We start from the raw sequence: 16708 nt of genomic DNA, 5'->3' as shown, positions 1-16708 counted from the left end.
TTCTTGCTGCATTTGTTTTTAATGCCCATTTTGATTATTAGATTGCTTTTATAAGTACAGTTTGCTACTCAACCAGACAATAAATCTCCAAATTCTGTGAGGCTGCTTTATTGGGTTGCTTCGCTTCGCTTGTCTGGCAAGACTTCCTGCCCTGCAACCTGTGGAAAACCTGTGACATTTCCCCCACGTATGAAACAGAAGTGAACAACCTTCCACTTGGTTAATTCCTTAAGCTACTTTTTTGACATATATTCAAGTTCCTCCATTGCCTTCCCCAACAGCTTTTGCTTCTAGTCTAGGGGAAATGCCAATAATTGTCGGTGTGACCTTCACCCCATCACCCCCACAACTTGGTTGATTATCTTCGGTGTCCAGGCTATGAGGGCTGGCAGGTCAGTCCAAAGCTGGTTCCTTCAGTGCTGGCGTGGCCGTTGAGGCACCCTTGGACTCCCTCATCTTCTCCAGGGCAATCAACAAGTCAAGCTGGGTCAGTGGCCGCAACCGTTTCTCTTCCTCATCACTTGGGCGTGGAAACACATGCAAAAAAGCAGCAGGTGGGAGAATCATGGTAGTAGCTTTGAAGCAAGGCAACTGTTGCTCTGCTTCTTGTGTTCTCCTTACCCAAAGTTTTTGCACTGAGCAATCCATAAAATTAGCCTGTGATAACTAATTTTTGATGCAACTCGAATGTCTACCCGCACCTTACTAAATGAGTGCTGTTCTTACTTTATATTGTTTTAAAGTATCTTGTTCATATTTGTTCACTGTGTTAGGAATCTATATGGCAAAGCAGTCTAAAAAGGTTGGCACATATGTAGACGGTGGCTTTTTACTGTTTATCAAGCAACTCAGGAAGGAGCTGCACTGTAGCAACAGCTTAAAGACTGCTGAAGTCTCCTGCAGAGCAAATAGGCACCTTTTTTAAAAAGTGGTGATTATTTTTATTTAGCAGGGGGAGAGCAACTGGCCCTATCCATCTCCAGCACAGCATCCCTCCAGTGTCTGTTGCTGGTGTCTATCTTACGGTTTTTTCTAGATTGTGAGTCATTTGGGGACAAGGAGCTATTTAATTTATATATATCTATGTAAACCACTTGGAATTTTTATAGAAAGTATGAGCCAGTGTGGTGTAGTGGTTAGAGTGCTGGACTAGGACTAGGGAGACCCAAGTTCAAATCCCCATTCAGCCATGTTACCTGCTGAGTGACTCTGGGCCAGTCACTTCTCTCTCAGCCTAACCTACTTCACAGGGTTGTTGTGAGGGGAAACTTAACTATGTACTCTGAGCTCCTTGGAGGGAGAGCGGGATATAAATGTAATAAAAGTGGTGTATAAATATCCATTGTATTCATAATATTTGAAAAAACCCTTGACCAGTTTTCAAAACATTGAAATGCACCCCTTGAATCTCTTGTAATTTTGGTTCTGTTCCAATAAAATGTTTCACTGTACTTGTAGACTTGCTATATCTAAGGATTTTACAAATACAATGATGAATATATACTGTTTTTCAACAGCAACAAATATTTATATACCACTTTTCAGCAAAAGTTTTCCAAAGCGGTTTACATAGAGAAATAACAAACAAACAAATAAGCAAGATGGATCCCTGTCCCCAAAGGGCTCACAACCTAAAAAGAAATGTAAGACAGACACCAGCAACAATCACTGGAATTACTGTGCTGGGGGTGGAGAGGGCCAGTTACTTTCCCCCTGCTAAATAAAGAGTATCACCATGTTTAAGAAGTGCCTCTTTGCCCAGTTAGCAGGCAAAGTTCCCAAAACAGAAGTTCCCAAAGTGGTTTACATAGATATAAACAAACAAATATTTTATTTGGGAAGCGGGGGTAGGGGGTGGGGTTTGCTGTAGCTCAACAGCAGAGCATCTGCTTTGCATACAGAAGATCCCAGGTAAAAAGGATAACCAGGCTAGGAGAGGCCTCGGGCTGTGTGAGACTTTTGAATGTTGCTGCTAATTAGAGATAATAATCTGGGCTAGGTCGACCTGTGGCCTGACCATGGGCATCCACAGGACTTAGGAACATAGGAAGCTGCCTTATACCAAGTCAGACGCTTGGTCCATCTAGCTCAGTGTCGTCTACACACTGATTGGCAGCAGCTCTCCAAGGTTACAGGCAGGAGCCTCTCCCAGCCCTACCTGGAGAGGCCAACGATTTAACCTGGGACTTTGTGCATGCAAATCAGATGCGCCACCACTGAGCTATAGACTTCTTCCAGGGGTGGGGTGCCAGGCATTATTGGGCAGAGGATAGGCAATTGAAGCAAGTAGTGTGGCAATATTGGCTCTGTCAGGCGGGCGTGGAGGGGGCCACCTTCCCTCTTCCACCCCTTAACACTCATGCATCTGAAGTAGGATCGAGCAGATCCTTATGTTCATATTTTGCACTTTTAAAAGTCAGTGGACTTTCAAACAGTTTGAGCCAAGCACTTTCTGGCAAGGGAAAGGCAGATGCAAACGGAAGGGATAGGAGATGAAGGAAGCCTCACCTGTCACTGTCTTCCTCTTGGAACATCCAGGCAATCTGCTTCATCTGTTGCTTTCGGACATAATCACGCACACGGTATGTGGCAGCGTCCCGGCACAATTCCCGTAGGTCACTGCCTGAATAACCACCTGTTTTCTCAGCCAGCTCCTTCAGGTTCACAGCATTGCTCATCTGTTCCAAAAGCAAAGCCACCACCCCGCCGCCATCCCCGGGTTACAACAAAGGTCCACACTTCTTAAGCCATCATAGTTCTACTGGAGACTGTACCACCTCCCACTCTGCCAACCCCTAGCTTCCCTGTGCTGACAGCTGAGGAGGAGCTTGAGTCTATGCATAGTTCCTAAAGACTGGCCAAGGAAAGCGGATAGACTTTTGCAGCAGTGCCAATAAACTGGCTGTTTCACATCCCTGTCCGGTTTGGGATTTCTGCCACTTTTCTCCCCCTTCTGCCGAGACATACCTTTAGCAGAATGCATGGCAATGTGGACTTAAGGGCATAGATTCTACACACTCCAGACTCAAACGGACTGAATGGTTGTTCCCTCTCTGCAGGGAATTCTGGCAACTACAGTTCTGTGATAGCAGCCGCAGAATTATTGGGACCCTCCAAATGACAATTGGGAAGATGATTTGGGAAGAAAGCATGGCAGCTGGTATAAAGCCTTGACTAGTTTGTAGTGTAGACAGTTCATACTATCAGTTAACAAGTCTTTTTGACCACTGGTGTTTTCTTTGAGCTATCTAAAATGGGATCTCTCTCAAACCCAGAGTACCTCCCTTGTAAGCATATAATGCTTACTATTCTGCAGTTATGAAGAATGACGTGGTGGGAAAGACTTACGTTTTCTCCAGCAAGGATGAGCCTCAGAATATCCTGCCGTTGCCTTTGTGTCTAGGAGAAGAACAAGCCAAGAATGGATTGAGTGATGCACAGAAGTGGAGTTGGGCATGAGCTTACCAAGACAGACCAAAGTATTTTGCCAGCCCACTATCTTGTCTCTGTCAAGAGGGTGGCATGCAGTGTCCCCTCTAAGGCGTGTGCATGTGCATGCACTCGCAAGTTTTTTTTTTAATGTCAGCTCAGTTTTAGATCCCACTCAGGTTGAATGCACATGTGCGCACACTGCTGGATACTGCCGCCCAGAACACAACTCATTCTGCACACAGATGAAAAAAAAAAGAGGGAACAATGGGTGTCATGCACTAAAGGTTACAGAAGAATGTATAAGTACAATAGAAATATACCAAGTATACTATTCTACATTCACTTTGAGCTTCTGTTAGTGAGTGATTTGGAAAGGTGAAGGGCACAGCCTTCTGGAGATATGCATGTTATACAAGGTAAGTAGGGATGATCTCTGACTTTTAAAAATCTCAATTGATTAAACATATGTTTTAGTTCAGGGGTAGGCAACCTTGGATTTCCAGCTGCTGTTGAACTACGACTCCCATCAGCCCCATCCACAATTTATTATTGTGTTGTGGTGCAACAGCAGCTGGAGAACCAAGGTTGCCTACCCCTGTTTAGTTGATTCATATCTGTATTAAAATGTATAAAGATCTCATCAATCTTGGAAGGAAGACATATTGTTATTGGATAATACCTATCTGTGTAAGCAGAAAAGGCATTCACTCCTTTTATAAAGACCAGTTGTGAGCTCTTTCCACACCAGGCAAGTATCCAGGCTGGAAATAAAGTATTGCAAGGTGCTCATTGTTTGAAGTGAATTAGGATCTCGCTCAGAGTGCATTCTCTATTGCATGAACTTTTCTCACCTACATTTGCCTGATTTTCTGGATAGGGTTTCCTTGCTAGACAACATCCCAGATATGCTAAACTATCTTTGGCAGAGCCTTCTCTAGGGATGTGCACGAAACTGATTTTGTGTTTTGTTTCAAGCTCGAAACGAAACAGCTGAAATGTTTTGCCAAAAGCAGCAGTTGAGCCGGCTGTTTTGATGAAACAACTCAATGTTTTTAGTGTTCTGGCAATAGGGAACAATGGGAAAACTCAAAACACCCTGTTGTTCCCCATGGATAGCTCCTAGGGACACCACAGTGGGAGGTGTGGGAGGGCATGATGGGTGCTACCTACTACCCAACCCACAAATTAAATGGGCAAGTGGGTGATTTTAAACTAATTTTTAACCTTTCATCAAACCCCCCATAGTTTGAGGAAAGATTAAAAATTGCCCATTTGCCCTTTTTATTTTTTAGTTTCCCCATTGTTCCTTATGGCCAGAACAAGCTGCACTCAGAGTGTACTGCACAACAGTTTTGCATTGCAATTTGCAACTCTGCCTTGAAAAATACTACAGAAGCACATAGTAAAAGGGGATCTGTCCCTCCCAACACAGTACATACATTTCAGGTATAGACCAAAAATAGCCAAAAAAGTATCACTGATCAAGAATCCACTGTCAGCCACAGTGTCGGTGCTGCAATAACATCACTGGCACAAGTTGCTCTCTCACACACAATTATGACTCCTTATGTTACTTCCTAGCATTTCAACAGCTGCCACAACAGCACCCTTACTTAGCAGCAAGCATAGCTATAAGCTCAACTAGAGCAACTTCAGCCACATTTTGACTGAGAACACCTTGCAATGCAGATTGCAAAGCAGATGCACAAGATGGTCTCAAGGCCAGACATGGAGCTCAGCAATCACTAAGAAATATTATATATACACCTCTGCCACAGTCAATTTATTGTCACAAAACTATCTCACAAACAAAACAAACCGCAATTTAAGGAAAGCAGGCAACCAAGTTCTGCCATTATCAATCAGAGATCCATCAAAACCAGATAATTATAGCAGCAATAGCACAGCATATTATACTCAGTGCTGAGGGGGGGAAACTCTCAAAATCAAACCTACCTACCTCCTCACCTGCCCTAATGTATCCTCTTCTTCAAGAGAGAGACAGTATAAGGGCTCTCTCTGTCTCCCACTCCCTTTTGAATTTGAAATCCCTTCCTTTTGTGTTCCCCCTCCCCCAGCCAGTGGGGGCACAGTTGCCTATGCCAACACTTGATTTGTATGACAACAAGCCAACCAAAAAGAAAGGAGATTGCAAGCCAGTCAGAAGGCAGTGCCAGAAACCCAATCAGATATGGGAAAACAACCCTCCAAAATGGCGCTCAAAACATCAAAACATTTCAATCGAAATGGGGTGGTTCTGCTTGAAACAGACCCTTTTTAGAGGGTGTTCTGTTCTGAGCTCGAAACAGCCCATTTCAAATTGAAATGTTTCACTGTCAATGTTCTGCACATCCCTAGCCTTCTCCCGCTTTGAAATCGAACAGGATGAACTGTTTGTGCAGCTAACCTCAGATCATTAGCACAGCTTGCATCAGAAGACCACTGCATATCACAGGGGAAACAGCTATTGGGGCTGTGACTGGGCCCTGTAAACTGTGTATATGGGACTGGAGGCTTTACTGTGAAATACCGGAGATGGACAGAGTGAGCATGTGCCGGATTTGGGGGAGGGCAGCAAGGTTTGCTTACAGGCAGGCCAATCTGGAAGGTTGTGGGCATCCTCCTCAGGATGGCAGGATCCACATCTTGGGGCCTATTGCTCGCTCCTAGCACCATGACCTGAAATTCAACAATGTTATTTTATGAGGGTTCTTGCTTGAAGCAAACTTAGTTGATTGATCATGTCCATTTTAGCTGATTATTTATATATGGAGAAAACAATATTTTGAGGGAAACCACGCTGTTTGTTTTCCGCTGTTGTATGGGCTGCAGCAGGCAACATCTTAGAAGAGATGGGTGAGAAAGCAGGGGGAGCTACTGTGGAAAAGAGATGGCAGCCAGGAATGCTCTTACATCTAGAACCTGATTGAGGAGAACCCACTCTTGGTAACTGTCATCTGCTGCTAGATTCTTCCTGGTGGCCATTTTTCTTGGGAATTACTTACTGTATTTGCCTGAACAGAAGATTACTCTGAATTTAAGATGACCCCCTTAAAAAATGGAGGTTAAATACAGGATATCCTTGTATGTACCAAAAAAATAACAGGGCTCTGATTTTAAGGCAATCCCCTAATTTCTAGCAACATATAACTTAGAAAAAACCTAGTCTTGGGTTCAGGTAAATACAGTATACTGAGCCTGCTGCAGCTTCAGCAGCTGCAGCTGAGAGTCTAATGATGGGGGTGTGTGTGTAAACTGCTTTGAGAGACCTACCTCACAGGGTTGTTGTGAGGATAAAAATAGCAATGTCCACCACTCTGAGCTCCTTGGAGGAAGAGTGAGATATAAATGTAATAAATAATAATAAAATAGTATCTTGTATTTATTTGTATAAATACATCAGAAATTAAAACCATTTAAACAGTTCTAATGGCTAGGGTTTTTCTTTATTGCTTTTAATTTAACAAAACTAAAACAGGTTGAGAAGTGGCGAGGAGCGAAACCCAGAGGCGGAAAATCACATGAACATGAATGTCTGAAAAAGCAAGTGTGTCTCTTAACCAGCTGTTGGAAAATCAAAAAATGAGGAGGCAAGGTGAGCCTCAAAAAGCAGGGTGTCCCATAAACTGTATGGGTCTATGGTCAAAATGTAGTGTCCTCATCTAACCAGGCCTGGTGAACCACTCAGGACTTGGAGGAACAGAAGGAGCCTTGGACATTCTACAGTTATTTTGTGTGCCAACTACTAGAGCTGAGGCACCATTTTCTCTGACAAAAACTCATGCAAGGTGTGATAAAACTGACAATAATATAGGGTGTGTGTGTGTGTTAAAATGTATCTTGTTCATATCACATGCCTGCGAAACTACACACCAGGTTAAAAGCACAAACACGGAGGTTAAAGAAGCCTCTTGACAGGGCTGTTCTGTCACATAAGGGAATCCCAAACTGGACAAGCCCTGGACAAATATATATCACCAGGAGCCACTAACTAGGTGGTTGTGCTTTGCCAGGACAACAGAACTGGCCTGTCAAGAGCCTTTACCATCTTTACCTGACTAGAAGATGACTCTGGAACATAGGCAGCTGCCATATACTGAGTCAGACCATTGGTCTATCTAGCTCAGCATTGTTTTCACAGACTGGCAGCAGCTTCTCCAAGGTTGCAGGCAGGAATCTCTCTCAGCCCTATCTTGGAGATGCTGCCAGGGAGGGAACTTGGAACCTAGATGCTCTTCCCAGAGCGGCTCCATCCCCTGAGGGGAATATCTTCCAGTGCTCACACTTCTAGTCTCCCATTCATTTGTAACCAGGGCAGACCTTGCTTAGCTAAGGGGACAAGTCATGCTTGCTGCCACAAGACCAGCTCTCCTCCCTGTTATTATGAGTCTAAATTCATAGACTCTGAATTTAAGATGACCCCCTTTAAAAAATAGAACTTGAATACAGGTTATACCTGTATCAGGCAGCAGCGATATAGGAAGATACTGAAAGGCATCATCTCATACTGCGCAGGAGATGGCAGTGGTCAACCCCTCCTGTATTCTACCAAAGGAAACAAGGCTCTGCGGGCGCCAGGATTTGGCACAGACTCAAGGGCACAACTTTACCTTTTTACCCCAAAAGAACCGGGCTCTGAATTTAAGATGTCCCGCTCCCTTTTCAGCTTCCCCTAATCTCTGCCACACCTCTGTTTCCAACCCCATATCCCAGATTTCTGTCTTGATTTGCTTCTCTTGTCTGACCTCAAATATTTTTTCAAACGGCACAAATTCAAACTGTGCAATCAAAATACATTATGCAAACTAGGCTATATGAGATTAAATGCTTAGCTCTGAATCTAGAATGTGGGGAGGGGAGGGAGAGGTGGGGAGGGTGGGGAGAAGTGTACACACTTCTGCAGTGTGTACACCCAGCTCTGGCAAGTGCTGCATTAACAGAGCCTGTGTTTCCTTCTAGCTGGTACCTGGCAATTGGGTTCTGTTTCCAGCCCATCCCAAAGGCTCATGAACTCTGCCTTCATCATAGCGGTGGCTTCGTGATCAGCATCTGAGCGGTTCCTCAGGAAGGCATCTGCCAGGTGGGATAAACATAACAGTTCAGCACAAGAGCTAAACATTTGCACTTTCCCCTATGCTAGTGTGTGTTCATATTGGCAACATTTTTTATTTTTTTTAAATTGAATTTAAAGAAAATGCAGCGGAACTCTTCAAAGGCTATTGGTATTTTATTATGGAGATTCTAGTAGCCATTGACAAATTCTACCTAATGGCACAGCAGGGAAGTAACTTGCCTAGCGAGCAAGAGGTTGCCGGTTTGAATCCCCGCTGGTATGTTTCCCAGACTATGGGAAACACCTACCTGTATATCAAGCAGCAGCAATATAGGAAGGTGCTGAAAGGCATCATACTGCATGGGAGATGGCAATGGTAAACCCCTCCTGTATTCTATTAAAGACAACCACATGGCCAGGGGCGTAACTATAATAGGGCAAGGAGAGACAGTTGTCTGGGGGCCCACTGCCTTGCCCCGCCCCAGGCAAGTCACATGACTGACTCCCCCAGCCGCGCACCCGCCCGGGCTTCCTTCAGTTGTATTCATCCTCCGAAACTGATGTGAGTGTTAAGACCTGGAGCTACCAGAACAGCATGTCTTTCTCTAGGACCATTAAATGACTTGCATCGTCCACAATTTACAAAACCTTAAAAAAAAATCAATCTAGGATCATGTTCTATTGTGGCACATAGGAGATATATATAATTCACTGTGCTTTTTGTTATCAATATTCAGCCTCATTTAAGATTGCTTGACTTCATGAGCTGATCTTCAGTGAGGGGGACGGGCCCATTTTAAAATCTTGTCTCTGGGCCCACTCCAACCTTGCTACGCCCCTGCACATGGCTCTGTGGTTGCACACTGACTCGACGGCACAGCTTTACCTTTATTGCATATTATTTCTTTTTTAAAGTCCAAAGATAAAATAAAATGTTGTCATTATGTTAGTCTCTACAGGTTTGTCTATACACCACCTTCCACTGAACCACTTTATCAGTATGCAAGGGCCTCTGGTGACGTGAGATGAGGCAAACACTCATCTCAAACTTGGATCCCCAAATGGGTGGATGACGAACTCCCATCATCTTCAGCCATAGTGGCCTTGTGGCTAGGGATGGTGGGAGTTTGTAGAGCAACAACATCTGGGGACCTGTCTGAGAACCACTGTACAAGATTATTTGGAGGACTTTCAGCTGAGACAGAGTCTCCTCAAATCCCAGAATTCAGCTGGCTCTTTAAAAGCAGTAGATATATTCATGGAGTTTAGGTCTATCAGCAATAATTAGTGATAACAGCAAAACAGAAACTCTGTGTTCAGAAGCAGTCTACTTTTAATATCAAATGCTGGAGAAAACAGGGAAAGGCTGCCCTATCCACCACTGTGCTTATGAGCGTCTAGGTATCCAGTTAGTCACTTGTTAGAAACAGAATGCTGGACTAGATGGGCCTTTTGATTTGATCCAGCAAAACCATTCTCAAAAGGAGAGAAAAGAGGGTGGAAAACCAGAAAATGGTTTAGGAAGACACAATAAGGGGAAAGATCAAAAGGAAGACGACGATAACAAAGTTAATAAGAGCATCTGTGAGGCAAGGATTTGGTCATTACCTATTTCATCTATAAAGATGATGCAGGGTTGGATCTTGCTTGCCAGTGAGAAAACTGCAGCTGTGAGCTTCTGTGATTCTCCGTACCATTTGTCTGTCAGGGTTGATGCTTGCAGGTTTATGAACCTGCATCCAGATGCCTGGGCCGTTGCTTTGGCGAGAAGGGTTTTGCCGCAACCCGGAGGGCCATAGAGTAAGACACCTGTTGCAAGAGAAACTCACAAGTGCAGGTTCTCAATCACCCCCTTTCCTCCCCACATTCCATTTTCCCTCCCTTTCCCCTGTGTGCACTCCAGAAGCAACATGCTTATAATGACAGCGACCATTCTAGGAAAGAATGTGGAGAGTTCAGAATGTAATTTCCCCCAAGTCTGGTTTTTGCACCCCTGTTCTAAATTATACCTCTTGGAGGCTGGCAGAGCCTGGAGTGATGAAACAAGTGCCTCCACTGGAAAGGCAGGATCACCGTGTCCCGGAGTTCACTCACCACCTCATCCAAGCCTGCAATGTCCTTCCAGGTGACCTGCAGACAGGATAAGCTTTGAGAACTGGAGAGGACAAAAGAGTTCAGATGTCTGGCAAGAAAACCTGAATTCTAACATATTGGCACTTTTCAGATTATGAAATAGTGTAATTGCACTGACACTTGGTCTGTTGTTACCTTTGCCTTTCCTTTTCCTCCACGGTCACCATTTAGATTGTAAGTTCCCCAGGGCTCAGCCTTGGAGAGCTGGTCTTGTGGTAGCAAGCATGACTTGTCCCCATAGCTAAGCAGGGTCTGCCCTGGTTGCATATGAATGGGAGACTTGATGTGTGAGCCCTGCAAGATATTCCCCCCAGGGGATGAAGTCGCTCTGGGAAGAGCAGAAGGTTTCAAGTTCCCTCCCTGGCAGCATCTCCAAGATAGGGCTGAGAAAGATTCCTGTCTGCAACCTTGGAGAAGCTGCTGCCAGTCTGTGAAGACAATACTGAGCTAGACAGACCAATGGTCTGACTCAGTATATGGCAGTTTCCTATGTTCCTATGTTGTCTTTAAGCACAACGTTCCTATGTAAAGCACTATACAGACTGATGCTCCAATACAATTATCCATTTCCAAATCTGCATTTCCAGTTCTGATTTGAATCCATGAAATCACATATCAGATTTTTGCAGCCTTATCTCAGCTCTGTTATTTCCTTTGTGAGGCAGGTAACCTGGCAGACCTAAGTTCAAATCCCTGTTCAGCCATAGAACTCTTTGGGTGATTCTGAGCCCGTCACTTATCCCTCAGCCTGACCTCCCTCACAGGGTTGTTGTGAGGAGAAACATGACCATGTCTATTGCTCCTTGGACCAAGAGCAAGATATAAATGTAGTAAATAAATAAATGGCCCTGCTTGAAACTCTCTACTACTCCTTGTCAAGAGTTATAGCATCCTCCCATCCCCATTTTACCTTTATGTCCTTTGGATCCACCAAGAGAGCTGCAATGTTCATCTCATGTTCACTCAGCTTCACTCCTTCCACTCCGATCTGCTTCAACAAGCATTCTGCCTGCCGACAGAAGAAGAAGAAGATCAGGGCTTCTGCTCCTACTCCACAGCTTTGTTAACACCGTGTGTCAGTGGCATTAAGACTGGCTGTACTGGTTCACTTGCACCTAGAAGACCGGTTCACTCTGCTCAGATCATGGTGGGCTAAGCTGGAATAAAGCATTCATTCTTCTAAGGATAGATTTTACCACTTTTTACCATTCTTCTAAAGATGGGTTTTAAAGATGGATTTATTTATATCTGTGTAAACCACTTTGGGAACTTTTTGTTGAAAAGTGCTATATAGATATAGATAGATAGATATAGATATAGATATAAAAACCATATCTATGATATAAAAACCCCTTGCACTTCCTAATGTACTGGAAGACTCAGAAATGTATGCTACAAAGACTGTCGTCTACAATACGCAACCCAGATTTACAAGCCATTGACTCTCTCTGACCTGGTTTTGTGATTCAGGCCTGGCCAGTAAGCTGGTCTTGTGGTAGAAGCATGACTTGTCCCCGTAGCTAAGCAGGGTCTGCCCTGGTTGCATCTGAAAGGGAGACTAGGAGTGTGTGAGCACTGCAAGATATTCCCCTCAGGGAATGGAGCCGCTCTGGGAAGAGCAGAAGGTTCCAAGTTCCCTCCCTGGCTTCTCCAAGGTAGGGCTGAGAGAGATTCCTGCCTGCAACCTTGGAGAAGCTGCTGCCAGTCTGTGAGGACAATACTGAGCTAGATAGACCAATGGTCTGCCTCAGTATATGGCAGTTTCCTATGTCCCTATGTCCTTGTCAGTGGCTTCAAAGCCTAGCTTGATTGCCTGTTTCCCAGTAAGCTCCCATCTACCTGTCTAACATCTTCCCTCTCTGCCCTGGTCCCATTCTGCTGGGACTCATACATACAGTACCCCTGTTTCCCCTCACTATCCATGTTTCAGCATAGACAATACCTCGGATGGTCTAGAGCAGGGCTCTCTAGGCCCTCCAGCTCTGACTACAACTCCCATTGTCCCCATCCACATTGGCTATAGTGAAGGATGATGGGAGTTGTAGGCCAACAACACCTGGAGAGTTGTGTAGCCCTGGCCTAGAGTGACCCCTAGACATCAGCTGGTGGGCTGTGTATGTTTGATGACGCAGGCCCTCTGGGATTCCATAATTAAAGCCCAATGGGTGACTAGTCGAGGTTGCTAGTTCCTTAGAACTGAATGATGACAGCCAGCGTGGTATAGTGGTTAGAGTGCTGGACTAGGACCGGGGAGACCCGGGTTCAAATCCCCATTCAGCCATGAAACTAGTTGAGTGACTCTGGGCCAGTCACTTTTCTCTCTCAGCCTAACCTACTTCACAGGGTTGTTGTGAAAGAGAAACTCAAGTATGTAGTACACCGCTCTGGGCTCCTTGGAGGAAGATCGGGATATAAATGTAAAAAATAAATAAAATAAATAAAAATAAATTCCCACTTGAGGGGCATGCCCTCAACTCCTGCCTGTAGGTTTCCAGTGGCATAGGAACATAGGAAGCTGCCATATACCGAGCCAGACCATTGGTCTATCTAGTTCAGTATTGTCTGCACGGACTGGCAGAGGCTTCTCCGAGGTTGCAGGCAGGAATCTCTCTCTGCCCTATTTGGTGATGCCAGAAAGGGAACTTGGAACCTAGATGTTCTTCCCAGAGCAGCTCCATCCCTTAAGGCGAATATTTTACAGTGCTCACATGTAGTCTCCATTTCAAATGCAATCAGGGCAGACCCTGCTGGCTAAGGGGACAAGTCATGCTTACTGCCACATGATCCGCTCTCCTCTCATCTGGTGGGCTACTATGTGAAACAGGATGCTGGACTAGATGGGCCTTGGGCCTGATCCAGCAGGGCTGTTCTTATGTTCATATGTCAAGATACCCTTTAGAGTCCTTAGAAAACTGCTGCCTGCCAGTGTAGAAAATATTGAGCTAGATAGACCAATGATCTGGCTCAGTATAAGGCAGCTTTGTATGTTCACATACACATACTTTGCTGGTATGGACCTTTTGCCTACCTTTTTCTTTAGCTGTGTCCTTTGCTTCCGGGTTGGATCCAGGGCATCCGATACCCATTTTATGCTGAAGTAAGTGGCAGCCCCAAAGATGGTCAGACGGAGAAGAACAGTGAATACTTCATTCCGTGTCAGTGGCCTGGTCAAGAGGTCTTTGGAGATTTCCCCTAGCAACATATCTTCAGGGTTTCTAGCTGAACTAATCGAAAAATTAAATTAAAATTTAATAATTAAAAATTAACCTGAGCAATTAGAAAAGGAGGGGGGAGAGATGTTTAGTAGGAAAGGATTCTAGAGAAAATGCTACAGCTGTGCCACCAGCATTTTCGCTGTGTGAAGACAGCAAATCAATGAACGATGACAGCATTTAGCCAAGGAACTCGGGAAGTGGTCTAGTATAGTAGCTAAGAAATTGAGCTACAGTATTAATGAGGAAGTCCCTAGTTCAGATTGTACCTCTACTATGAGCTCAACTTGACTAAAACACACACACACATTGTGACTCAAGGAAAAAACACATCATGACTCTCAGTTTCGCCTCCCCATCAGCCATATGCGGGTAATTACTGACCTACCTCACAGGGTTGTTGTGTGCATTGCAAGTGTTTTGAACACTCTCAATGACCCTACAAATCTCAATGACTATACAAATTGCACGCTCACAAGTTTTCTGTTGTCCACTCAGTTAATTTTAGATCCCCTTCAGGTTGAATCGGGAAGGCCCCACTCTGAATGCAGGTGCGCACACAGTGCCTTGATACTGCCGCCCAGAACAAAACTCATTCCGCACAGAGATGAAAAAAATTAGAGGGACCACTGATTGTATGATAGCATTATATCATACCACAGGCACCATGAGTATTGCAGTCCCCATTTTTGTGAAAACAGTGGCATTTACTATCATTGTTTCTGCCAATATTTAAATAGCAGTGACAAACACTGATTCAGACCTGCCACTTAAAATAAGCTCACACCACAATATGCTCAGGGAAAAGTTGAAACATTTTGCGGGGGACATTTTGAGAGGAAATTCTGAATCAGACACTTCCCACCGACCTGCAGCTATCACATTTTGCATGGACAATCCTACCTCTTAAAGTAGCTGAATGCATTACTTTTCACATCACAATATGCTCAGGAAAAGGTTGGAACTTTTTTTATTTTGGGGGGTGGGGCGGGGATATTTTTAGAAGGAATTCTGAATCAGACTCTCACTGACTTGAAGATACAAAGTGTGTATATACAGACCAGCCAATCTTCCCTCTGTTTGGAGGCCAGGAGTGAGAACTAGCCCCAGCAGCAAAAGCAAGTGGGTGTGGGGCAGTGTTCCCTGCAAGAGAGATTCCCAGATATTGTTGACTACAACTCCCAGAATACCAAGCTGCAATGCCCTTGGGCTGGGGATTATGGGAGTTGTAGTCAACAACATCTGGGAATCCCTCTTACAGGGAACACAGGTGGGGGAGAGGGGGAGAAACACAGTACTGAGGCTGCAACACCGACAGTAACAGTGATGGGTGCAAAGCGCCTTCCAAAGCGCTCTTTAAAGGCGAATGGTGGCTGCGCGTCCCATCCCACAGCTAAGCGATGGCCCATCGGGGTCCTCCGGCTCAGAAGAAGCCGCCGCTGGCCATGAGCGCAGCTTTAGAGACTTGTCTCTGCATGATCTGAAGCTTGCAGAGGAGATGAAGGCAGTGGGTGCTGCGTTTTGTGTCCAGCCAAAGCCAGCGTCCTTCCCTAGAGGCTGGTCTGTGGGTGCCCAGAAGTGGGGCGCGCACAAGGGCGAAACGCGCCGGAGAGGTCAGGCGAGGGATGGGGCTGGTGATGACCCTTTGCGCTTGGGGTTTGGTGGTGGGCATAAAAACCAGGGAGGGAGGGAGGGCGGATTTCCAGCCCGGCCCCAGCGGATGACGGTCGGGTTCACCTTCGGCGCGGTCTGGGCTGCTGATCTTGGTGCTGAACGTGCCTCGCCTCCTCGCCCCGCATCGAGCCGCCGCCGCCGCCTCCTCGCCTGTGTGGCCAAACCGCGCCCCGCCCTCAGAGGAAAGGCTGGAAGATTCACCCAGGCCCCGCGCCCAAGCCGCCCCCGGGCGTAGCAACAAAAGCCGCGAGACAAAATCAATCCTACCTCGGCCGCCTTTTGCAAACAGGATTTGCACCGAAAATCGGCTTGGCATGCCAATGGATGGGAAACCTTCACGGCCTACGGGGGATGTGGTTGCAGTGCTTGTGCTTCCGCGCCCGCTCGGAAAACCCGTGTCACGTCACGTGTGAACACGGCACACGGGCTGCAAGTGCAAAAGGCTCCTCCGTGGCCCGAGAAGGATTCCTGGATTCCCGTCACAGGCATCCAACTTGCTACTGTATTCCTATGTCTACTCTTATGACCTGATTAAAGACATCGCTTAAGGGCCGCTGATCGAATGTAGTCAACTGGTCGGTCATTTCATTCCGCGATATATTGACATAAGTCTGCCAATTAAAGAAGCAGAAAGCAACATGTGGGTGTTTGTAGATCATGCACGTGTGTAGCTTACCTGGCATCAGACATCTCCTCCCTTCTCTTCCACAATGCCTCTTGTCATCCAAAGGTTTTATAAATATATACCCTATTGATCTGAATCCAAGAGTGGTCCCCACCACGTCAAATTCTTTGATGTTAAATAAATAAATAAATAATAAAATGGAGTGTGTGTGTGGCAGTCACCTAAAATCCAGGGTCGTCTTCTTTTCGAGTAAAATACAGGTATGACCTTTGGGGTTTTTTTTGGTTTTTTAAAAAGGGGTGTATTGTTTTAAATTTAGAGTCGTCTTCTATTTGGGTGACTATGGTGTGTATTATAAATATATATGTATGTTTACCAGTAAGCCACCTAATGGCGAGGCGGGAAATGACTTGACTAGCAAGCCAGAGGTTGCCAGTTCGAATCCCCGCTGGTGTGTTTCCAAGACTAATGGGAAATGCCTATATAGGGCAGCAGCGATATAGGAAGATGCTGAAAAGCATTATTTCAGACTGCGTGGGAGATGACAATGGCAAACCCCTCTTGTATTCTACCAAAGAT

General features: G+C 45.3%; 1 protein-coding gene across 5 annotated transcripts; it reads right to left on the bottom strand.

Moving 5' to 3' along the window:
• On the bottom strand, nt 1-16074 carry LOC128333906 (outer mitochondrial transmembrane helix translocase-like). 5 transcript variants are annotated; one of them, XM_053269972.1, is made up of 10 exons: nt 15568-16072; nt 13647-13837; nt 11529-11627; nt 10495-10615; nt 10094-10294; nt 8399-8505; nt 6022-6111; nt 3349-3399; nt 2509-2678; nt 1-520 (listed from the first exon to the last, which is right to left on the bottom strand). In XM_053269972.1, the coding sequence occupies exons 1-10, from the start codon at nt 15818-15820 to the stop codon at nt 394-396; spliced, it is 1410 nt and encodes a 469-aa protein (XP_053125947.1). In that variant the 5' UTR covers nt 15821-16072; the 3' UTR covers nt 1-393. The 5 variants fall into 5 exon arrangements, with proteins under 5 accessions (XP_053125947.1, XP_053125950.1, XP_053125951.1 ...); XM_053269975.1 differs by having other exon boundaries at nt 15772-16069; XM_053269976.1 differs by having other exon boundaries at nt 13647-13842; nt 15772-16067.
• Between the last annotated feature and the right edge of the window lie 634 nt (nt 16075-16708).

The sequence above is a fragment of the Hemicordylus capensis genome, chromosome 8 (assembly GCF_027244095.1).
Source record: "Hemicordylus capensis ecotype Gifberg chromosome 8, rHemCap1.1.pri, whole genome shotgun sequence".
NCBI classification, from domain to species: domain Eukaryota; kingdom Metazoa; phylum Chordata; class Lepidosauria; order Squamata; family Cordylidae; genus Hemicordylus; species Hemicordylus capensis.
This window is presented reverse-complemented; position numbering and strand designations above follow the sequence as displayed.